Raw genomic sequence first — 25,608 nt, 5'->3', positions numbered from 1 at the left:
GCGGTCGAACGAAAAAAGTCTTTCTCGAAAACTAAAATATATTTTCACAAAAAAACTATACCACAATTATAAGAACATATTGGGCTACAAAATAGGAAAGTAGGAGAGAAAACCAATTTTGGGTGACTTGCCACAATATTTCAAATTTGCTCGATGGATGCTGACATCCTCTCTTAAGTACGTCGTATTGAACTTAGGTGCATATTATTATCTACAGTGCCTAAGACACGAAAGTTTTTTGCGTTTTTATTTAGATTTTTCTGGGTATAGACCAATTCCGTTAAAAGGAAAATTTAAAAAAAATAAAACTCTGGATTTTTTGGGCCCGAAAGTGCTGTAGTGTTAAACTCGTAAAATGGTAACCAGGTGGTGGGAGATAAAGTTGAGAACTGTGAAAACTCTCAGTTGACAGTTACAAATCTCTTACATTTTTTGCTACACTTATCGTTGAAATACCATAAAAATTATGTCCTATAGCGATGTATACAATCCTTTAGCTAGCTCTTCCGAGAGTTGTGATGCATCGTACTCAAGTAGTAAAGAAGAAATAGAAGTTGCGAGTACGGTTCAGCCCTAAGAAGGAGAACCTTCCTCATCAAGAGAAGACTTCGACGAAGATTGACTTATATAGTTTCTCTCTTGCGGTGTTCAGGTAGAGATTAGAAAAACAAACCCGTCTTTGGCCGCCAAATCGTTCATTCTATGCGCAAAAAACTGGTCACAGAGAACACGCTACACGCTAAAGTCGATCACTATAAATTTTAAATACAAATATTAACCAGAAAACGCAATAAAAAATTTCATGTCATTTGTGGTTGTGAACGAGAACGAGCGCGATAGAGAAAGGGAAACGACTATACCTGAAAAAGATCCAGATTTCTTTCATTCGGTTGCTAACTATTGATGTCTTCAATTCTAACGTATCATACTGGCAAGATAGACGAGGTCATGATCTTAACCACTACACGTTAAGCATGCTGTTATTTTACTCCCCTAGGCAGCCCCGCGACCACAGTTTTTGTCTTGTTCCTAAAATGAACAGTTCTTGTACAACCGAAAATTCACGTGGAAGTCACCTGTCAACTTTTTTTCTCACTACACGTGTAACTAAAAACTAAAAGCATACAGGCATGAAGGCGAGTAATTTCTATCCATCAGCCTCTGCACGATCCATTAGAGATATTTTAAAGTATTTTGAACCACCTCTGGTCACGATATTTTTCAATTTTTTAAATTAGAAAGCTGTTTTGAAACCCATATATAATGGTATTTCCAAACAAATTTTTCTTTGCAAAGAACTCCGCTGTGCTCATGCCGTTACAGTATCGATCCTTCAGGTCGGCGGTTTCATGCTATACACAAATTTTCTTCGGCGCCATTTTGAAAAGTTGTATATAACATTTCTGTCAAGTGCTGGACATTCGTTCGTTTCATTTCCTCGTGGAAACAGCCACAGTAGCATAAATATTCTCCTCTTACTTTTAATCGTTGAATGGACCAGAAGTGCAAGTTTAATTTTACCTGTTACAAGAAATATTCTGCAGATAGCAAAAATGTTATCTGTACATACTTAATCGTTGAACAAACTTGCCTTTTACCTTCCTGGTCATTTCAGTTTGAGAGGAGAGCACATTCTCGAACATATGGGTCATGCTAATGTGAGAAAAAGGTGATCTGTATGTTAGTGCTTAGAGTTGAAAATAGACTCGAGAAATCATTAGTTTAACACTATCATAGCAGTGTCACAATACTGCATAATTTTAAATTTGGATGAATGTGTGTGCCTATTTTAGCTAGTTGACACTTAAAAATCATAAGTAAAGAAATGTTCCTTACAGGGGAAGGGAAGGTGCAGAAACTGCAGAAAAAAAAATGACTTAGGAAAAATTCAGGCTACAATGAGATTCATACCTGAGCCTCCCGGATAGGATTCGCTGATAATTGTTGGGCACCCTGCCGGCTTTTCTTCCTTCTTCGATTCTTTTTTTTAACCCAAAATAAGGAGGGGGGGAGGTACCTCCCTTATTGGGCCCCCTGTCTTTAATTAGGGCCCTATAAATTTGAAGAAGGGTGACCACTGGGCCCTCATGGCCAACTTCTGGGAAAAAAAAGCCAGCAAATGTGCAAAAAGTTAGACGATGTATGACAATCTAATATTAAAAAATCGTGGCAATTTAATTTCTCTCCAGTTTATTCACGTCATTCAAGCGATTTTGTTACTCTATGGTTGATTCTTTTACCATATCCTTTCACTTGCTTTATTTTCGACAAAAATACTCTGAATTTTCTCAGGCGTAGAGATCTCAGGAAAAATATCTTTTTTTACCTTGACACAATCCGGGGCTAGGGCCCAGCAACAAAAAAACCAAAATCTATACTTGATTTCTACCTTATCTTAAGGGGTGACGTTATCCAATTGCACTCCTAAGACTAATTTGCTTCACTCTTAATTTTACAGGAAGTTTCAGAAAAAAAAAGGGTAAGTAACTTGTCTCAATACACACTAACAACGACCTACATGGCGGCTTTTTTTTTTTCCTAAGCAGGAAACAGTGTCTGAATTATTCTAAAATTTAAGCAGTCCATTATTTTCTATAACAGGTAATTTAGCGTTAACAACCGAGTTGAAGACGTAAATTGGCCACCGTAAAGAGTTTATATTCTGACTTTTTACGGTGGCCAATTTACGTCTTCAACTCGGTTGTTAACACTAACTTACCTACTATACTTTCCCACTGACGCAGCAAAGCAATTTCTTTAGAAACTTACCCCCTTTATTCATTATTTTCTATTTTTTACTCAACATCAGAACAAAGGCGAGGGTAAGAGAGTAAACGTACACGTCCAAGCGGAACCCATTTTTTTTCACCATCATCAAACTGCACGAGCACCAAAGAGCCTCTTGAAGTACCAGTAACGTTTCCAGTTCGATACCACCCAGGCCGGTCGACACGCTGATTGGCTATAACAGGCAGGTTAGGTAATAAGTCCTCTATGGATGGTACTTTATCGATGATGAGCTTTTGATCAGTCCTTCGGTAACTACGCGTCTGTTTGTTATTGTTTACCAATGCGAAGTCGAAATGTGTTGCATTTATCTTTGTGATGGAAGCTTTCCAGTAATTGTCTGCGTTTCGGTTCTTTCTCCAAAATCCCCAAAACACAGCTCCAACCCGGACACATTCTAAAGGAACATGAGTAGACTATCATTAATTCAAACTGCATTAAAGAATAATGGAATAAACATTTGTACATGTGGATAGCATGCAACACGTCAGATTACACTCTCAACCTTTGTTAAGGAACCTTAGAGACCCTTAGGGCGGATTATGGCGGCTTAACACTGAAAAATCCGTGTCCCTAACAGACAATGACGTTCAAACATTTCTTGAAGGGGAAGAAAACCAAAATGCGAAAAGAAAAAACCGAAAGCCACGTATTCAGTGGCTTTGGTAATGGCATTTCTTGCGGCTGAGAACGAAAATCGACAACTAGAAGATTTGCCACAAGCAGATTTTGGCCGTGTACCTGAAAGATTTCTTCTGACGGTAAGGTCCAATTCAATAACTGAAAATTTTGCATATTGAAAATTAGGCCCATTGTTTGTTTTTGAAGTGATTCAACGCATGTTTTCATCCTGAGTGCGCCAACGCGCGATCTTTATTTGGAGATTGTCGATCCTTCTATTTTTATTTATTAATAAAGTCGACTTTTTTTGTCAGTGAAGGGCTATTGTGTTTATATGAAAAACGTGTTCAACTTGAAGAAAAATTCCATATCTACGCGCGCCCATCTAGTATTATCTATGTATTCATACTTTGAAATATTGATAGCATCATTGCTATTTACATAACACATAAACTTGCCTTCACACTCTGGAAATTGACCTTCCCATACACCCGCATTGCACTTTAATTTGGCTGAGCCTCTTAACTTGTAGCCTTTATTGCATTCAAACTTGATCACAGAACCGTAGCTGTAACTGCTTCCAACAACTTTTCCATTAATGAGTTTTCTCGGCTCATTACATACACCTAAAAGAAGACAAGGGAGGGTTTAAATAGATACAGAAACAAACAGGCATAAAACCAAGGAAGAATGGCTTGCATGCAAACAAAACACGATAAATGAAAATCATTGAAACGAAAATAAACACGAGGCTGATGGTTCAAGTTCCATCTTATTCTTTTCGTTAAGACTGCCATATTCAACGACACAATGCGGAATTTCTGATGGAAATTGAAGTTAAGAAATATTGACACATTTGTATGACTTTAGCCTGCAGTGCAGGCGTCTTACTTGTGCGAGCTAATGATCGTTTATCCGACCGACTATATTTGATTTAACCCAAAGACGGCGGCCATTATTTTCGTAAAGAAAATACCAGGCACTCGCTCGCCAAAATTACGCCTGATCTGCAGGCTAGCATGCCTTTAGATTGATTGTAGTGTTTCATCCATATGCCGAGATATGGTTTCCCTTGTCGAATAGGGGAAAAGAAAGACGACACTTAATTATTATTCAAAGGTGATAAGTATAGTTTGAATTAAAAGGAAATGATAGATAATGATAGTGATACTGATATAAGAGATATTATGATAATGCAATGGATTGAAGAGAGTAACTGGACCTATGCAACTTGGTGAACTTTCATTCCATATCCCATCGAGGCATTTGATCTGCAGGGACCCTAGGGGCTTGAATCCTGAATTACAGGAGAAAGAGACCACGGTCTCGTGACTGACACCATTGTTATGGATTTTGCCATTAGATAGCGGTGGGAGTGGATTACAGGTCTCTAAAAGATATAACAGATAATGCCGTGATAAAGTATGCCTATCACTATACTTGGGCACTGAGACTACCTTCGTACCCCGACAACCAGATTAATGTCCATTTCAGATCACAATATCCCACAAGTCTTGAGTTTAGAGAAGGAGGAGTTGGGCAATTGAGTATCACCCAATTACTTTATGAAATATTGCAAGAACTTCATTGCATTGAAACGTTTGGCCCAAACGGGTCTGTGTGACATGTTTTGCGAACATATGTTTGATCAGATACTCACTTTTGCAAACTGGAGGAGCTGAATCCCAGACTCCATCGTTACATGTCAGACGAGGATTTCCTACTAAATTGTAGTTTTTAGTAGAACATTCATACGTGACCACCTGTCCGTGAGAAAAATCTGTACCATTTCGTTCTCCTCTGTCTATTAACCCAGGGTCAGTACATGTGGCTACAAAAGAGAACAGCCATGCTCAATTAAAATGCATTAATAGACCACTAACTCCTTCAAGGTGATAATAGTAATTTAGAGGCCAACTTCGTGTTAGCACAGAATGGGTACATACCCTTGCATGAGGGAATGCTAGCGTTCCAAAAGCCATCGTTGCAGTGCAGAACGTTGGTGCCATCCATAGTGTACGGTGCATGACAAGCGTACTCGATGTTGCTACCATGTGAAAAGAGTTTTCCGTTTAGGAAGATTCTGTTTGTTGTGTATCCATTTTTGGGACTGCCTTGGAATTTGCATTTTCCTTCAATAGCAGAAATGTTTTTTGGTAAGTTTGTTTCGTTTGCATTGTCCTAGCTTGCTTTCTCGCTGTGCCATTCAGAGCGTATCGACGAAATTTTTCAATTCCTTGAAATTATGTTTCAGGGCTGAGGCATAGTTTGAAGATCAGGTTTCCTGGGCTGCTCTCTGTTCATGAACATTTTCGCGCTTAAAGTTTGTCTTTCACGATACTTTAGCTTTCTTTCGCTTTCTCCCTCCCTCCCTCATAACTTAAACAGGTAGTTGGTTATCTTATTATAGAGGTGATTATTCATAATTTCATATTTGAATATTTTTTTAACTGGTATGATTTCAGAGGCATATTACTTTCCCACAAATTAAATAGTGTAATTGTGTGCTAAACGAACTGTAAATTACCAAATAATGGATCAAAAGGGTTACCTAATTTATCTCCCGAAACCTCTAATATAACACCATACCTTTACAGAGAGGGACGCTACCGCTCCAAACGCCGTCCTCACACCGTATGGTGTTGTTTCCCATTAACTCATGGTCTGTGTTGCACGTAAAAGTTATTATGCTACCATTCTTAAAATTGTTGCCATGGCGCTTGCCTTTCAATGGCTTACCAGGATCTTGACACACGGCTGTATTAGTAAAATAGGTAGAGGACAAAACGAAAAGTTTCAAAGATCAGAAAAGACAAGAGAAGAACTTTAAAAACAAGAACGGTGTAGCATGGGGTTGTCACAATATATCTACAATGTGTAACGCCACAACCATACTTTGGAGGAGACCGACAGATAAAAGAGAGATACAATTTCTGTATAAAAACAAAACAACTGATATCGCTCGGAAATTTTTTCAAAGGAACATCTTATTCTAATTTTCTTACCGACACATATAGGACGGTTACCACTCCAAATGCCATCTTTACATTGTATTTGTCCACTTCCCTCAAGCTGATATTTTTTATTGCAAGAAAATTGTATCCACGAGTTGTGTTTAAGGTTCTGCCATTGCCCATTGCCATTTGCTGGGAATCCTGGGTCATTGCATGGAGCTAGAAGAATTTGAAAAGTATTTTGATGTTGTGGTGTAAGTTTCGCAAATGTATTATGTCATCACGTAAAGTTTCTTTTAGTCATTTACTGAATATTGTATCTTCATGATACATATTGATAACTTATGATGAAAAATCCTGGAAGAAACACCCTAGAAAGTATCTTCTATGATCAAAGGAATTATTTACTTATCATCTTAATTAAGAGAGGTTCCACAGTAGTTGATTTTCGAGGAGCCGCCACTCAAATGTCGTCTACATGTGATCGCGAAAGCATATTGATACTGGTAGATTAGATGCTGTTAATATCACGTTTCCCGGCAGAACAGTTTGAGTCAATCTTGATTTCTGCATAAAGAACAATTTCCCTTCAACCTCTACAACGATTTTTCCTTTCTTGAGGATACATTGATTGGCTTGTGTTTTATAATCAGAACTGTTCTTAAAAGGGAGAAGGGAAGGGGGCGGGAGAGGAAAACTAAAAAGCTATTAATTCAAGTGGTTACCAGTCATTGAAGCAAAAATATTTCTCAAGGGGTACCTTGTATTGAAAAGAGCTGGAACATTCTCACCTTTACATTCAGGCTCTCTAAAATCCCATGCTTTTCCAACACAGCGAAGTTTGTTTTTGCCAATCAAGTCATACCCGCGTTTGCAGGAGAATGTTGCTTCATCTCCGTCAAGGAAACGTTTGTCAAGGGATACCTTCTGACCCACTTTTCCGTTTTGTGGATTGCTCGGCGTTGGGCAGATGCCTATAATTAATCGTAAAGCAAACGTTACTTAACTCATCATGAATGCAAGTGAATGCATGTAGTTGCGGAAAAAACACATTTCTAACCTTTGCAGACTGGAAACAGCTTATCCCATTTACCATCATCGCACATAATAGAACGGGCGCCAACTTTTGTATAGCCACGGGAACAGTAAAACAATACAGATTTTCCATGACTGAAGATATTTCCCACTATTTTGCCATTCACAGGTATGCGGGGCCTAGCACATGATGCTACGGAGTCAAACAGGAAAGAACTACTAATTTTAGCCTAAAAGTAATCATTAAATTGCTCTTTGCCTTTTAGACGTACATTTTCAAGTAGAATATTGTTATTTTATTAGTTATCATTCGGCAGTGAGCAATCAAGATATTTTCTGAGAACTGGAAAATAACTGTGATATCTATAGGTCAGCGCCCGTGTAATCATTAGGAAAACTGTGTTCTCTAAATAACTAACTTCTTTCTCAGTTTACTCTCACGGGTTAAAACGTTTAAGCTTTTCAAGCCTACATATTCCCTTTAACATTAGGTTAAATAGTTCTTCTCTATTTTTCGTTACATGGTTAAATTGTCATTAATCGAAAAAGTCTGAATTTGCATTCTACTTTTCCTTCACAAAGGTTTACAATTAGTGTGCTAACGCACCCCATTCCAACGCCTGACTAGAATACTAGAAGACTAGGAGCAATAGAGCAAGGGTAATTCCAAAGTTTCACAATGCGATTAAAGTGGGAGGCCTGAAAACCGTTTTCCTTTGCAACTGCTCCAGAAAGATCTAAAATTTTTTAACTCATGGGCCATCTTAACTGTAAAACTTTATCTAGTACTGGCGTTGAAATGATTTGGGCTGGAACACAAGAATTTCGGTCATCAAGCCTTTTGAACGATGAAAACAGTCTTTTTCATTCTAATTGAATTAATTTATCACTGTTTATTCCGTTTGTTTCTATTTATATTATTATTCTTGATTTCCCTCTTATTTTATATCAAATTGTTATAAATTGCTGTTGTCATAATAGATTTTCTTAGTTCTTGAACACCCACGTAGGAGAAAGTAGTTGAAATGTATTGAATTGCGCTATTTACAGTAATGGCAAGCACAAGATAACAATTATGACCTTTACACACTGGAAACGGTGCGCCCCAATTTCCATTCTTGCATGTAACCGAAAAAGCACCAACTCTTGTGTAACCACGGGAACACCAAAACTTTATAGACCGCTCATGTCTGAAGTCTGTGCCCTGTATTCTGCCATTCGTTGGTGCGATGGGCGTAGGACAAAGTGCTAGGGAGAGGAAAATTCACATCAAATTCATAGATAGCTTTTTCACCTTTTGCTCGTAACTTTTAATATTGTCTTTTGAGTGATTTTTTAGGTGTGTTACTGAAGAAAAAATAAGCAAAAAAATTATCCCGGCTTTCCACGTCCATTTAAATAATTCAGTAACGACAAGCTGTTAAAGTTAGTTTCTGAATGCAATCTATTTACGATTGGAATGCGTTTTGAGCTTAGTATCATGAAACTAAGGAAACTAAGACCTTTGAACAACATGCAGGATCTTGCATTTATCATAATTTTGCTGGAAAACTCACCAAGGCAAAGTGGCCTCTTAGCACTCCACTGGCCGTTTGAACATGTAATTGTTCGCGCTCCCTCTAACGCGTAATTTTTTTGACAGGTAAAAGACACTGTTTTTTTGTGACGGAAGTCATGGTTAACCTTTCTCCCATTCAAAGGATTGCCAGGATCTTTGCAGGAAGCTGTAAAACCCAAAAGAGAAATTACTTGTTAGAGAACAGGATTTTTTATGACGCAAGGAAGACTACAAATGCAATTGGCACCATATGAAATGATCCTTTTTGGCACGTTTATGACTGGTAGTTTGAATTCTTATCACCATAAGAAAAAAAAGGCAAGGGATTCCATCCAATTTTTCTTCGAAATCAGTTTCTTGGTTTGTGTACTTTAATGATCACCTTTAGAAGGAAGGTCGTTCCCCTGAATTGTTTTTCCAGAGTTCAGTTTTCATGGTTCATACTTTTCCTGAGCAATGCTTTTCCAGTTGAGTGTGTACAAAAGGGCAGAAAATAATAACAATTCGTTCGACAGAAGAACCGAACGGAGCGACTCAACTCAAAACCCACGGTCAAGGATCGAAACTAACCCATAACCACCAACTTACACAACTCTTTAAGTCAACACGCCTCGGGAAAATTGGCCAATCGGGAACCAGGCAGGAGACAGCGCATCAAGTGACTCTGATGATAACATCCATTAAGATTTTCGAAACGTCAGTCACAATAACCAACAACAGTCCCCTCGGTACCACTCTAACCCGAACTAACAGACCACACAATCAATTTAAGAGATTGTTATAAAATGATACTGACCTCGACAATGCGGTACAGAAGCACTCCATAGTTTATTCGCTCGGCAGTAGATTATGCGCGTCCCTTCCAGAGTGTAATTTTTGTAGCATTTAAATTCCACAGATCCACCATATTCGAAACCTTTGTTTACAATTTGTTTTCCGTTCGTGGGTGTCCCAGGATCTCCGCACTGAACAACTGCAATAATAAATCGATCAAGTTATCTATCAGTTAATTAGTTGACCACTCGATACACACATACATACAAACTTTATTGGAACTCACAATCAGTCGATCCGGCAGGTTATCAGTCAATCAGTTCGTCAGTCCGTCTGTCAGTAGTCAGTCACTCAGTCAATCAATCAATTTATCAGTCAAACTAGTAAGGTTATAATTCTGTTGCAAAGCAAATACCATTATTAAAATATTCAAAGTGATCTATATGTGACTTCTTTGGCTGATTAGTTTTTTCTAACGTACTTTCGCATGTTGTAGGAGAGCCACTCCATGTTCCATCACTTTGGCATGTCCTTACTCTTGATCCTTTCATCTCATAACCCGTCTCTGTGCATTCGAACACTATTCTATTTCCATAGGTAAACGCCACTTGCTCTATTATATCTCCATGATCTGGCTTTCGTAAGGGGCCACAATCCGCAACTTTCGAAAAACAACAACAACAACAACAACAAACGAGAATGAAAATGATATTCGATGTTATTTTCTATATGTGGGATGCGGTAACCGAATTGTTGGTGGCCTGGACTCCGAAAAATTCTGCCTCGAGACCTAACTTGGTCATTGCTTTGGTCAATGCCCCCCCCCCCCCCTACCCAGGATTATAAATGAGTACCGGCGAATTTTGGGGGTAACCTTGTGATGAACTGGTATCGTTCAACAAAGGGGGAGTATTAATACACCTAGTTGCTTAATACTATAAAAACCGGGATAAGCTTGCTTGGCTCGAGCGCAGATTTTTTATTTACCTACCCAATATTTTTATCTTTTTTTTGTGTGTATTTCGTTTCTCGTACGTTCAAAACAGTCTATTACTCTTTCATCAATACGCCATAAATTATTCTTACTTATTCACTCCCCTCAAATTGCTGTTTAACTGCTGACATAAGTGTATAGGGCAGCTATTAAATAATTCTTAAGAGATTTTCGAAGAAATAGTGCACGAAAATCCACGTGTTCCTTATTGCCTTCATTAAATGAACGAAACGAAAATCAGTTTTATTTCAAAGTAGTATCTACGTTAATAGCAAGATTTTTCTCTGAGGACTAGTGGTTGATCCATAATTCCAACATCTGACTTGCAAATCCATGTTACATGCATCGTTCTCACTCGTGTTTAATTTAGGGGAAAACAATAGTAAATTTGAAAAAATTTATATATTTTCCTCACAAAACTGTAATACTTACATAACTAATAACAGTCACATAAGAAATGATCCTAATATTTACAAGATCGAATATCTTACCTTCACAAATAGGGTCTTTATCTCCCCATTTCTCGTTAGCCTGGCATGTTCTATAAGATGGTCCTTTAAGATTGTAGCCTTCATTGCACTCGTATCTGATCTTTTCTTTAAAGGAATATACGTATCCTATGATCTTTCCGTTAGGGATATCGTTTGGGCGGCCACAGCTTTTAGCTGATGAAATTGATAAGAATCTTAATCAAATACTATGTGAGCAAGATCCATTTTGATTTAAATTGCTGGTTAGTTCTACCACAGACACAACGCAGGGAAAATCAAATGAAGGATACCATAGAGTAAAAATACGAAAAAAAAATCCAGCGTGATCTTACTATAAGAATTTTTCATCGCGTAAGGAAGCGTAAAATTCCAAAGAAAACGGCCTTATTCAATAAAAAATGCATAACTAAACCAACAATTTATACGTCTTTTTCGTAACCTACTTTTTTCCATCTATAGGGTAAAGAAAGAGAGTTTTATTTTTCTTTTTTTTTTTGGTATTTCTTTTTCTAAGCTAGAATGCACTTAAAACCATGCATGTGCATCAGTGCCCAGTAAAAATGCTCAATAGTATGACCCAATGATAGGGCGTTTGATTTGAGATATCTTGGTGACTAAGTTTGGCGAGTCAGGACGGAGTGAGTATGCAGTGTAATTCTAATCAGACTAAACTTACGTGAGCAAGTGATGTCTCCACTCCATATGTTGCCTTTCTTACATTGGTAAACACCAAGTCCTGACTTAAAGTATCCTTCCTTGCATTTCAATAGCACTTTGTCACCGTACTTGAATTCCCTATCCATTGACCGTGGATAGATAACAGCAGCTTCGTCTGGAATGTTCGGCTTGTCACATGAGGGAACTACACAGAATTAAAATTAAAAAAGCACATGGTGCTATCATTCAAAGAGATTCAGGCCTCTTTGTTTATAGTATACAGGGCTATTGCTATAATATATAAAAAATAGTAACCAAAAGCATTTGCAAAGTGGCATTCAAACAAAAAACATGGAAAGAAAATATAGAACTGAGAAATGGGAAATCAAAAAGGAGCTGGTGAACGAACAAATAAGAGAACGTAATAACTTTGAGTTTCTATACGAGCCGTGATCACGAGATATACTCAAGAAGTGGACAGATCGAGAAAATTTAGTAACCCAGTAACTCCTAGATCATGTTTCCCTTTAAAATCGATTCCTTTTGATATGATGTTCATAACGGCTACATTTTTCTATCAACAAGAACAACTGGAGACGGTTAATAGAGAGGTTAAGCATTTCGTTTACAACAAAAAGAAAAAATTTTACTTCTTTCCGTCTGCATGCTTTCAGATTGTTCAGTCGTCTTTTTTAGCTAAACCGAAATATTTGCATGAATAATGTTGTGACTTTTTCATTCTAGTTCTGACTTGCGAATTATTAAAAAAAAAATCAAGAACATCAAAGTTTATTTGATGTTTAAACTCATCAAAGACTTCGATTTATTTCATTCAGCGGTTCATTTGACGAGCAAGCATTGTTAAGTAGTAAAAATTAGTATATTCTTTATCCCACATCAACTACTCACGGATGCATTTTGGCTTTGGAGCACTCCATTGTCCGTTTTCCTGGCACCGTATTCGAGGAGTTCCTACCATTTTATACATATCTTCATCATGACACCAGAAATGAATATACTTCACACCCTTATTACGTACAGTTCGTCTGTTTCCATAACGGATTTCCCCTGGATCCTGACAAAAGGTTTCTGTCAATAGCGAAGAAATGATCCAATGATTATGTTTATGATTTGTGAACTGAATTGTTTACTGTACCAAATGACTTTCACTGAATGAACGCGCACTTTGCGAAAAGATTAACCAATCGAATTTTATCTTAGGAAACGATAAAGACTGGACTAAACAACGAACAGGCCAAAGATAAGCGAATGCATAAAATGTGAATAAATGGAAGCACGGACGGATAAATTGAAAAGTTATGTCAGGGCCGTAGGAAAAAATAATAAAAGAAAAAAAATTCTATCCTGAGAAAGGATTTTAAACTATTAAATATGGATGACTGGATAATCGGAAGAACGCTCGGATTGATAAATTGTAGGAACACACATGGAATTTTATGCATCATACTAACTGCATCTCGTTTTTCCTCCATCCCATTTTCCTGTAGCTCTACAAGTTCGTGTTTCTGAGCCGCGGAGTTTATACGGTTTCTTACACTTATATGTCACCACGCTGCGAAAGTAGCTGGCGTTGCTGAAGCTGGAACGCCCGTTTTTTACCTTAGGTAAGTTTTCACATCTGAGGTCTACAAAAAAAAGATGTGAAATTAGAAATTTGGGCACTCGTCGTACTTTTTATTTGTTGATACGATACATGGAACGAAATAATTATATGATCAGGAGCCTGTATCTTTTTTTAGACATGCCTTTTTCCACTTGAAGATTTGATGGCGTAGTTCCTCATGAATCATAACCGTTTCAAATTCCACAAATGTTATTGGTGCATTTGCAGCTTCATTTTTCACTAATCATTTCGTACAGTTAAGCCCTAGGCTAACAAAGCTCTCATACGAGCGGGCAGGCCCGATTCAGAAAGGCTTGCAAGTGGGCCAGTGTACTGAGCGGAGTAATCTCACTGCGAATGAAGCGTTGATAGCATATTCATTGATTCTTCTTTTAACATATACACAAAATAATCTGAAGAACTAAGTATGAGTAAATGTATTCAGGAGGCAAAAAATGGGGTATTTATTTGTTTATTAAGATATTATGCTTCGCCCAAAACGTAATAGGAATTTCTATGCCACTTTCGTCGCGTCACGCTGTTAGCCCGTTCATCACGAATAATCTTGATTATAAAATTGCGTGACCCACAGTGGGGAATGTAATGTCTTATCAAGAGTCCTTGTCAATAAATACGTTTGATTAGATCACATAGAACTACTCTCTCAGTATAATGGAAAGCTGAGGACATCTTGGTTCACATTGACCGTAATCTTAGTCGTGTTTCCCGTTTGCGTTTTTTGGTGATGTTTAAGAGAAATATCTCTGAATGCATTACAGTTTCGTAATTATTATGTTTATGTCGTATAACTGTAAAGATATGTTCTCTAGACAGAGTTCTGAAATGTCTATATGCGTGTACTTCTTTCAAAAAGCACCTACGTCAAATACATTACACGTAAAGTCAAGTTAAGAAACAAGACACGTCCATTTATTGTTGGTTCAGAATTTTCCTTCTGTTTTCTAGAAATCTTCCTTCAAAGACCTATCGGCAAATACAATCATATACACTTACTGTTTCTAACGCAAATCATTCCACAGTCTCCGTCACATAAACATTTTCTATTTCCTTTGCAATCTCCGTCAGTCGAGCAAGTCTTGCCACAGAATCGCACGTTATTTGTTCTGGGGCAGCCATTAGAGCCTATGAAAACGAGGAGGTCGATTAAGACGAAACTTTAAAGATCCTAGAGTATGTAATGAACCATATTTACCACTCTGCTTTGGGTTGCTCTCAATGACTGGATAACAGCAAAGTAAAATCGCCCCCAAGAGAAGTGTTTTCCACATTGTTTTATATATCGGTGCGAATTCTACGCTTTAACAGCCTCCGTTCCGACGCATTACTGAAACGCGTCGTCAAAATGAGTTCCTCGTGTTACGGTCAATTTTTAATTCGTCTCAGCTAAACAGGAACGTGCTGTTGTAGCTCAACCGGAAAATGATGTCATTACTAAGAAATGGCTATTTTCTTTCACAGCTGGATATTTTCCAAAGGCAGCAAGGTTTTGTCTAATAAGCTGTGGCAGTTGTCGGAAAAAAAATGAGTGAGGAGGGGGAAGAATTACGTACTCGTGGTATGGGAGTCAGTGAGTTTGGACAGAACCTCACCGAAAACCTCTACAAAACTATAACCACCCCTCCGGGGCACGATTTTGAGGCGCGCGAGCCAAGTCAACACGGTCACGCACTGCTCTATAGACACGCGCTAAGGTAACGCGCGTGGAGGGGAAAAATACTGATATCGATATCGCTGAAAACCCGTTTCTCGAAAGTTCTAGTAATGTTACTGGAGCTGAGCCATATTTTGAAATCGAAATCTATTCAGGAAAAAGCAGTGCAGTTCATTCTATTTCGCCAATTATTTTGGTAGAAACACGATCCTGACTGTGATATGGTTGCCTCACACAGGTCAGGAAAATTTTAAGGGAAAATAAAGTTCTTCAAGGTCAGAGAAAAGTCAGAAAATTGCACTTTGCGTCGGGGAAATTGAAAGTAAATACGGTTTCGTTCATCGTCTTGGCACTTTCATGACGAAAGATAGTGATGCTGATGTTCCTCATGCACATGGCTTAGTACAGTTGACAGATTCCTGACCAGTTCATTCATTCCTTTGTAATACAAGTTCAAATTATTTTGTAAATGAAATCATGCATTTGACTTTTGTTCCTTTATTGTTTTCTAACATTAAAATAATTATTTAGTACATTTCACAGAAATGAAAGGAGTTGGATTAGATTGGTAAAATTTTGTTTGGTGAACGACGAGCTGATGTTGGGTTTCAAAGCAAATCAATCCCTTTACCGTGTTATTTAAACTATCAATTAATGTACACTGCATGTGACTAGGTAAAAGCATAATGCTAGGGGCGGCGAGGATGGTGGCGGTTGGAGGCCATTATCAGGACTCGTTTGTACAATGGTTATTTCCGTTGGTCAGGGAAATTTGATTTTGTATTTTCAGGGAAAATTCAGTAAAAAATTAAGGGAATTTTAAAATCCTATACTGCGGTAACCATGTGAAAGCGGTTACCGCCAGGACTTTCAAGTTAAGAATAAGCACATGGGCGACAATTTTTCCCGTAATCTATAAGTGTGTTAAAAGAAAAATGAAGAAATGAAGAAATACATAAATAAATAGATAGGAAAAACATCATTTGTAAAAAAACAGGCGGTGGTAGTTCTCGTGACAATAATGAAAGATGTGATGGGCTGAAACTCAAACTTGAGGTTTTTTGGTTAGCTTTCATAGAAAGCCAATCAATGTTTATTGATTCCTTTCCTATTTGCCAAGTCCATGTTTAACAGTTCATTCTCATAGCTGAACTAATTTGGAAACTTTAAAAACGTTTCCGCGTCCTTTTCCTCTCTTTATCAAGAGTAAAAATGATACTAAGTTGGAATTAGTTCATCGCCGTCACATTATTTTTATTGTGACGGAACGAGCATGCGCAACGTACAACGATAGTAATTTGAAAATGAAATGATATTATCAGCATAAACAACTGTCAACCAAGATAATTTAAAACAATTATCTTAATCAACGAAGATATGGTGACAAAGTTGAAATTTTAAGTTAACAAGCAATCTTTTATTGGTGTCACACGTTCCCTCTGAATTACGACAGAGCTTTAGATCTGCCAAAATGAGTAAATTGTTCCGCCCTAGCAAAACTTAGTGAGAGTACAAGCTTAAGTGGGAGTACCATGTATTAAACTTAATGGGAGTATATCATTAAGTACGACGTATTTTCGGTAATGGGTGCTTCGCAGACAAAAGAGTGGTCCCAATACTGACTGCAGTTCCGGTCACCGCATAAAGTAGTTTAACGCAGTGAGAGGAGAAACATTTCTCAAAAAGGTCTTAATAAGCCTTGTTAGAAAATGAAGGAGCAAAAATGAAGCAAATTAAGCTACACAAGAAAACGAAATATTTAACGAAGACGACAAAACCAAACAAAAACAGAGAAACCAGATATCGCTGCTACTTAAGTACCAGAGAATACCCTTTTCTTTCCCTTAGAAATGTTCTAAGTCACCATACTTCAACTCTAAAGTCAATTGTTATTACAAGGGAAACACGCCTGAGTAGTTTGTTTAAGTGGTTTTCCCCTTTTGATAGGAAAATCGCAAGTGGTTTCACACTTAACACATGGAAAAACCTACGATCAAATGTTTGATTTGATTTTCTTCAGCTAATGGCCTCTTTTGACGTTGGAATTTATCCACTTTCTGTATTTTGAAACCCTTGTGTAATACGCGTACTTTCTGGGTCTTCCGCAACCTTCGCTCCAACCGAACAGTCCGATAACAATCCAGCGCCCAGAGCGAGGGTGCTGCATGACAAGAGGGCTTCCCACGTCCCCAAAACACGGATCTTTAGGCTTCTTTTTGAATCCTGCACAGAACGTGCTTTCCCTATGGTAGGTATAAATTGAAGCTTCCTTGCATTCCTTATCCGGGACTATCGGCACCGTAACCTCTCTAAGCACCGCTGACAAAGGTCCAGTAGGTTCGCCGAGCCTAATTGGTTTGGTGGAACCCCATCCTGCCACTGTCCCGTACCGTAACGGCTTCTCCAAAACTTTGTCTCTCTTGCGCTTTGGTATGCACACCTTGAACAAAACCAAAAAAAAGTAAATTAAACCTAGCTAGCCCAGAACAATTACATTTATTTAACAGATAAACGTGTGCCATGAACATTCTACTCACTGCAAACTTATATTTTTCAGCGGAGAAGGTTCGGTCACACCTTAATTCTATGCTTTTCCCATCCCAAGAGTCCTTGTTAATCCCAAAAGCAACAGCAGAAATAAGCGACTTATGACGGCAACCACACGCCAACTTACCATCCTTATATGATCATTTAGCTTCACAGGGTTCTCCAACTCCAACAAAGCAATGTTATGGGCCATTGAGTATCGATCGTATCCCGGATGTATAACTATTCTTTTAACGCGGATGGGCGTTTCCGTTCCGTCCAATTTATTGCGGTTGAATTCTCCTATATAAAAAAAATAGATAGTCGAGTAACTTGAACAAAGGGTTTGTGGTAGCCTAAATGTACTGAAAAAAAAACCATGGCCCAAAACCTTTCGCAGCCTAAGTACCATTTACTTTGTAATTTGTTGTTATTGTTGTTGTTTTTGTTGTTTTGCAACAAGAATGTTTTGATAAATTTCATTGCTTGAAGTTTTTGGAAAAAATTTCTGAAGTTAAACGTACCTAACACCACGCGTAATTTGTGAGGCTTTATTGGCTTAGCACCTTTCTTCACTTGAAGAATGTTGGCGACTGTGAGGACCCATCCAGGTTTTATAAGTGCTCCGTTAAAGAGGAAGTTATATCTCTCTAGAAGGTAAAAGAAAACATGCGGAATTTCAAATGCTTGTACTGAAGCATAAATGTTCAAATGTCGATCGACATCCGTAAAATTTACAATGACGAAACACACAAAAAAAGCAGCATCTTAAAGAAAAGAAAGTTAAGTAAAGCAAATATATGCGAACCTAAATGATTTTGCTTGCTTGTGTCATTGGCGTTGCTTGATTACTGTCGACTGCTCCATTTTATCATCCAAATATTTTTAGCAATAATTTTTTTTCATCATCTTGGTTATCTTGTTTATCTTTTGTTGTTGTTTTAAGGGCGGTTGAACTGAGGTTATCTCATTAGTATTTGCTCCTCTAATACATTCGTAAGAAATATATCCACATAATGGCATTAGTGATAATTTAACTAACATATTTTCGTCAATTAGGGGTATCAGTGGGATCCGGACAACCGAGGTATTAAACCAAGCCATTTGTATTATTTAAATACCTCCATTTCTAAGATCAAATACCCCGATGTCGTTTCTTATCCGTTTGAGAATAATGCCACTTTGAATCACTTTAATGGTAAAGACACCCTAGAGGGGCTTCTGTTCATAAATCACTTGATGTACTTACTTGTACTATTATAGGTTATGGCGACTTGCCACGGCCAGGAGCCGTGCGCAGAAGATATTCCTCCTACGATCCGTCTGATTCGTGTAGCATTCCTAGTGTTTCCCAAAGTGCCACACATATAAGCTGACGCCTTATTTTTTTCTACAGCAAGGAAAAGGATGCATGTTACGAACAGGACTAATCAGGCAACTTGAACTATTTGGGATAGTACCACTAGTAGTAAAAACATCGCAAGATAATCCACGTGACCTGCTTAACATTCTAGAGAGCAAATCAATAATACTAAGAGCATAGAGAGCATGATTAGGGATTTCTTTAAGCCAATAAGGAAAAATAAATTACTGTGCTCCCAATTTTTATGATGCAATTAAAGAAATCTCAAAGGCTCTGAAACATCTATTTACACAAATAAGCTCTGGTTATTTTTGACGATCTTATTAAATGCGTTTCAAGTAAATTAAAACCTGACAGCTCAACGGTTAAGCTTCATTTCAGTTGTAAATAAAATGGCTGTTTGCCACTTACTTCGAAACAAAGCCGCAACCATGACGTATTTATTAGACAAACATAACTTCCCATCACCATAGTAACCTGGCTTGCACTTGCAGTGGAACGACCCAATAGTGTTGATGCACGTTGCCTCTGCGTGACAGAGATGATTATGCTCTACTTGAACGTCATTGGTGGTGTACGGGTTTGCATAATCGTCGTATTCAATGCATTCGTTGATATCTGTATGAAAACAGATCAAACCATGATCCAGAGGGTCATGAGATGCGAATGTGCCAATGTACAGTGTTTTGTTGTTCGAGCAAAACTGCAGAGGACATTAGATTTGTCTCGAATGTAGGAGTAAAATGTGAAGTCAAGGAAAGGCAAGGCCGAAAAACCTATCGGATTCTTTCGATAAGTCTATTAAAACATGCAATTAACACTTGCGTATGGACTCAGCCTCAAGTATGCATAAGCTGAGTTCATCCTCCATACATATGTTTAGGAAGCGGTAAGTTTCTCGTCAATGTTATTTAACGTGACCAATTGCTCTAACAAATGAAGTAATAGTAGTCAAACCGGAAAATTATAACTTGTGGACTTAGTTTCATCTCTTTAGACTCTAACCAAGGAGGGGTCTTGAACTACAAAAGGCTGGGAGAGGCAGCACGTGTACACCATTGGGACGCCAGAACAAGTCAGCCACACAAGAATTCTGCCAATTCAAAACTCGCTCATATAACATCCATGTGAATCAATTGCCAGATTGTGAAAGGAATATAATGCATATGATGGAACTTAACATATTAGCCATTCATCTCATTAAGGCAGTCACTGCTAAAGTTAAAATTTGAGGATACCACTTGAGCTAACCCATAGGCTTATTGTCTACATTAAAAAAGACCTGAGTCTTTGTTAGTTCCCACCGCCTTTTGATAGCTAGTCTGGGCAATTATTTGAGGATGACTTCGTACATGTTTTGCAGCCTGCAGCCCTATAAAAAAATTCCGTGGAAGGCTACTTGTTAATTTCCTACAGGGGGAAAATAAAGTGTTGTAACAAAAACTATATTTACCTTTTAAGAGGGGAAGACGGCAAGAAAGCACAAACGACAGAAGCCCTTTCGTGTGTTGCTGAAATGCGCTACCGTGTTATTTCACTAACCTTTACATGTTGGCAACGTCCCACTCCACTTTCCATTCCCTTGACAATGACGTAACCGATTTCCTGTGGTGAATATAAATCCCGGATTGCAAAAATACTCAACGGAGGCCTTGTATCTGAAGTCTCCTACCACACGAAAGCCGTTCTTTGGAAAGCCAGGGTCGTCACATGTTCTAACTACAAATGGAAAGACATTGGTTGAGATCGAGGTAATTTACCTGTCAACGCACAAAAAGGGTCTCTTCATTTCACGCAATCTTTTTTGGGTTTCAAAAGAATCCTTTCGTCAATTGGGAGGGTTCCTTTTAAAATGTTGAGTCGTAATATCAGGAAAAAACAAGCTACATAGCGCTTTACGCTCAGCGAAAGGCACCAAGTACTCTCGTTCCGTCCTTTTCAGTTTTCTTTAATCTCCATTCTCTAATACAATCCGATTTTATCATTTTTATTTCACCCTTATCTTTAATTACTCCGACTCTGATTGACTGATCAGTTGCGCTCTCTGATTCTCACTGACTGCTAACTCCAAAGTACACGCTCTAATACTCACTATCAATAGGCATGAGTGAACATGCTAGCAAACTGACCTTATAGAATTAAACATTTGTTGTCAGAAAGCTAACCCAAACTTTTTTACAGGAATCTCGCAAATTAAAGGCAACGTACTTCAGGTTTTCGATCAATCAAATCAATCTTTGACTGCGCAAGCCAATCAAGTCTTCGGTGTGGGTCCAAGACATTTATGGTGAACAAACAAAACACACCCACTAATGGAAGTTAGACAAGGTAGACACAACTTGTAAGTTCATAGCGATAGCTTAAACCCACCCAACTTGGGACTTTGAATTCAATCAGTAACTAAATACTTGATGCAAACAAATTGCTAAATCCTACTTAACTAACAAAATATTTCACAACAAAAATGAACTTTCCAAAAAGACTCAAGCCAATATTTACGAGGTGTGCAAAACAATTCGTTGTTTCCTTTCAAAACACTTTCTTTTAACGATGCCTCCTGTCGGGGTTTATGCTCTCATGGCAACGAAAGCATAGTGGTACATTATGACGCAAAAAGATTGACAGTGTGCGTGGCACTCAGGCGACAATTATTAGAGACCCTTTCGAGGTAGGAAGACAAATGAGACAGCAAAATCCAAACTAAAATTGTATTGATTGATACATTTGTCACTAACAAAAATAATAATTTCAGTATATTGGCAAATCTTCTCTTCCGCCGCACCCAAACGGCAAAATTTATCGTGTCATTGGAATACAAACGTAGTTACGGATTCTAGCCTTGGATCTTGGCCGAAAAGAAAGCAAGGAGTTTCCTTCCTCTTTCCCAAAAGTGCCTTACCCCTTTTGCCCGTAAAGAGAAAAAAAAAGGTTGCTAAAACATTGTCTCTCGACGTGTGCTCTTCAATTACATGTCATGGCTATAAACATGCAATTGACTTAGAACTGCTGTGGATTTTTCCCAAAACCTCTCCTCTCCTGTATGCGGGTGAGGTGGGAAAAAATGGGGTTAACACACTATCTTTTAATGTCTGCTTTTCAATTATACCTACAATCTTAATTTAAACAGACTTTGTTGGTGGCATAAAATCAATGTGTCAAGAGAATTAAAAAATCATTTTTGTTGGTAACACTAAAAGCGTCTAAAAACATAGAGCTCTATTTATCCTACCACACAAGAGATATTCGGGTGCCATACTAACCTATGACAAAATTTGGGGCGGATTTTTTTTTTTTAAAATCAAAGCGAACCCAAAATGCTTTGCGTGCTTCGGCGTAACGGTGTTGCTAGAAAAATTACTCCCCGTTTGGATGATAATTGCCCGGTGAGAGATTTCCTGAAGAGTAACCTTGTAAAATGAATGCGCCATTTGCTCCCACATTAACGAATACTTCAGATGTACAGCTTGAATAGTGATGCCAGCGTTAGAAAATCTCCGTCTATAACACCGCCGAAATTAATTCATTGTTGCTTCAACCCTTAGGTTATTCCGGAAACGCATACTGAGACAGACGGCAAAATAAATCAACATTTTTTAGCTTCCTGTTTACAACTGCGCAATGAAGAGAAGCCGCGCAAAGGAAACTCAGCACGAGATTTTAAAAGGTTACACGAATGGAATATGATAATTAATGAAAGGGACTTTCTTTGTGTGGTCTGAACAGTGCGGACCTAGTACAAGTGCAGATATGCACTTTTTTCTCCCTTAATCCGTTAATTTTATGATGATTTGCGTGATCTGGGGGTCACTCTGTTATACTGCGGGTGACCTTGGGAAGATATCATCTGCAATAAATAAGCTAAAATGTCTGCAAGCAATAAACGGTCTTGAGAAAGTGAACATAAGAAAGCGAATGAGTACCGAACGATTTATATTTTGATTTACCTCACAGACGTTATCTTTTACAACATTAATTACTGTAACGTTGAAATAAAGAGTAAAGCACGTTTCCTCCAAGATCTCCCGTTGTCAACAGTGTAACGAATTGCGAATATTCTGAACGAGTCATTTCTTAGTGTATGTGTTGAGTGGTCAAGCCAGTAATACAGCCATTACAACCTTTGACAATTTGCAGGTATGAGTGATCCTTGCCTTTGATAGGACCTACCCGCGAAACATGATCGCCAAAAGATTGTCTTATTTTTCGATGTATGACTTACGGAATAATGGAATGGATCTGGACCTCAGTGACAGTGCTTGAACTATTTTACAGCGGTTGAATGATGCGTCAATCATTGCTTTTCTTGTGGCAGGAGCTTTCAAAAAGGACAACAACAAATTCTCTGTGCTAATTTCTTATAATTAAAGGTGCATGTTTTCATTTGTCGAAGTAGTATCTCTGAGGACCTCGAAGTATAACATAAAACATTTATCTAAAGAAGCCTTGAATACAACATTTAAGAACGATGAAACAAGGAGAAATACGTTTCGAAATACGATTCGTTATCACTCTCTCAGAGAATCCGTGCGACAATTTTAGAAAGCATGTTTAACGTCAGTGAATTTTTCCCTTTTGAAATTGTTTTGATATGCAATGAAACGCTTTAAAAATAAGGTAAACAGAAAATACAAGATAAGATCAAAATCCTGGCATCATCTGGCCGCAATCCGTGTGGGGGAAGAATCATGCATTCTCTTTAGGAATGGAAAAATAAAGTTTTGATAGCTAGAGAGGAAACTATCATCGCTTCCACTACTAATCTTTCAATTATAGAGGTAATCTCCAGTCCATGAACGTATTATAAACACGTCAACCATTTGAACAAGAAAAAATGTTCTTTGCCGTTAGGAGAGACTTTCAATCTGGCTGAAAAGAGTTCGTCAGAGTTACACACGCAAGTTAGCTTCGTTTGTCTAGGTCGATGAATGACAGGCTCAAATCTTGCTCGAAATTCATCTCAGTACACATATTACGAAATGAGAATAAGTTCTGCACATTTGTACAAACCGCGGTATTGGCCAATATATTCCAAAGCTACTAAGGGTAGGAACGTGACACGGACTGCATACACGCTCTGAAATGGTAGAAAACACGAACTTACCCTCACTTGCCCCGGCTCCAAAAGAGCTCACATCTGTCGCACTCATCCAGATCAAGCCAAAAGAAAATATCAAGAAGTGCCTCACTGGTGTCATCACTGACTCCTGTAACTTAAAGCAAAATGACTTGGAGAATTTCGCTCTTTATTCACGAGAATGAAAACTAACTGCCTTGATGCACTTTGAAAGCGACGACACCTTAGCCGCTCTAAGTTTCAAAGGTAAAGCACTGAGGGCTGCAACAAAAAAAAAGAGGCGCTGGAAGCGGCGTGAAGCAACTTAATCTTCATCAAATTTGTAACAAGAAACCCATTTTGTGTAGAGAACTGTGGACGTGCACCCATAAGATATCAACACCTGGTGGGAGGTCTTTGCTTTAATGGCGCGAGCTGCCGCGAGCTATCGGGCTAATAATGTTTATATTGCACAGCTCAAACTTGTAAGTTTGATAAATAAGTAACACTCCCGTCAGCGGTAAAATGGAGCCATATTTGACGCACATGTCAAGTCTTATCACATCGGTAAATTGGCATTGAGTTGCGGTGGGCTATTCCTGGATGGCTTCTCTTAGAATAAGCACTTGAAAACGGATGCTGTGGTTACAGTAAATCAACATACACCGATTTTTATTCTATTTGGTGAAAAGCAATCGGAAGTCCTACATCACGAAATTTTCTTGACATTGCAACCGCAAAAAGAACATGAGAATTTGTTAAAACTCATTTGTTCCCGACAAATTAGACGACTTGACGGGGACAGACAGATGAAAAGTGTAATCTCTCCGGTTATTAAACTGAAAAACAACATTACACTGTATAGTTGTCCTGGCGGAGCTTAAATTGGTTAAAGGGCAAAAAGCTCTACAAGTTGTCAATGCTACACTGATGTCATTAAGAAAAAAAGCAAAACAGATTATGAAGGGATCTATTTCATGACTCGCATTGGTTCTGACGAGTTTATATTTAGTATGTGCTTACTTTTTAGAGTCTGTGGGTATCACTTAAGTGAAAATTATTTATATTTATTGACAAAGACGTGTAAGAGTCTAAAGCACCAAATTATAACTTGTACACGTAGTTTATTGCTTTAAGCTTATAGTTCGGTAGAGGAAAGAATGACCGACTGGCGAAGTCATACGGTTTGATTCCACATATTTTGATTCGAGGCTTGTTTGCTTTGGCAGTGTTTGCAAATCAGCCCTCAACATATAAGAGGCTCGCGTGTGTTCTGCAGTCTAGCAAATAGTTAGTAATGAAAGAAGTCATAACTGAAGATGACCATTTAGGCAATAAAGGAGACAACTACCACGCCATGCACGCACAGGCTGCACTGGTCGACGCTAATGATAAGTAGTTTTACTACACAATGACAGAGAAATTGACCCACTCAGTCGCCCCCCCTTAGTGCGTTAAATCAGAGTCACCACACAATTCGAATCATTTGAACCACTGAA

General features: G+C 38.2%; 2 protein-coding genes across 3 annotated transcripts; both read right to left on the bottom strand.

Moving 5' to 3' along the window:
• Positions 1 to 2,173: 2,173 nt before the first annotated feature.
• On the bottom strand, positions 2,174 to 14,943 carry LOC149047079 (sushi, von Willebrand factor type A, EGF and pentraxin domain-containing protein 1-like). The gene is made up of 19 exons (XM_089205272.1): positions 14,709 to 14,943; positions 14,510 to 14,638; positions 13,344 to 13,517; positions 12,781 to 12,960; positions 11,891 to 12,076; positions 11,215 to 11,388; positions 10,211 to 10,390; positions 9,752 to 9,928; positions 8,954 to 9,121; positions 8,478 to 8,645; positions 7,423 to 7,590; positions 7,154 to 7,336; positions 6,414 to 6,581; positions 5,998 to 6,165; positions 5,355 to 5,540; positions 5,069 to 5,239; positions 4,631 to 4,798; positions 3,867 to 4,034; positions 2,174 to 3,184 (listed from the first exon to the last, which is right to left on the bottom strand). Exons 1-19 carry the CDS (start codon positions 14,782 to 14,784, stop codon positions 2,796 to 2,798), a joined length of 3,381 nt encoding a protein of 1,126 aa, XP_089061398.1. The 5' UTR covers positions 14,785 to 14,943; the 3' UTR covers positions 2,174 to 2,795.
• A 1,619-nt stretch (positions 14,944 to 16,562) lies between these two features.
• Positions 16,563 to 24,675, bottom strand: LOC113676152 (serine protease 33). 2 transcript variants are annotated; one of them, XM_089205303.1, is made up of 7 exons: positions 24,158 to 24,675; positions 20,599 to 20,775; positions 19,468 to 19,674; positions 18,943 to 19,083; positions 18,218 to 18,343; positions 17,842 to 17,996; positions 16,563 to 17,607 (listed from the first exon to the last, which is right to left on the bottom strand). In XM_089205303.1, the coding sequence occupies exons 1-7, from the start codon at positions 24,249 to 24,251 to the stop codon at positions 17,188 to 17,190; spliced, it is 1,320 nt and encodes a 439-aa protein (XP_089061429.1). In that variant the 5' UTR covers positions 24,252 to 24,675; the 3' UTR covers positions 16,563 to 17,187. The 2 variants fall into 2 exon arrangements, with proteins under 2 accessions (XP_089061429.1, XP_089061430.1); XM_089205304.1 differs by lacking the exon at positions 19,468 to 19,674 and having other exon boundaries at positions 24,158 to 24,581.
• Positions 24,676 to 25,608: the final 933 nt, after the last annotated feature.

Source organism: Pocillopora damicornis, chromosome 4, assembly GCF_964200805.1.
Source record: "Pocillopora damicornis chromosome 4, jaPocDami1.2, whole genome shotgun sequence".
Lineage (NCBI taxonomy): Eukaryota > Metazoa > Cnidaria > Anthozoa > Scleractinia > Pocilloporidae > Pocillopora > Pocillopora damicornis.
The sequence above is the reverse complement of the archived record's forward strand: the minus strand, read 5'-3'. Positions and strand labels throughout refer to the sequence as shown.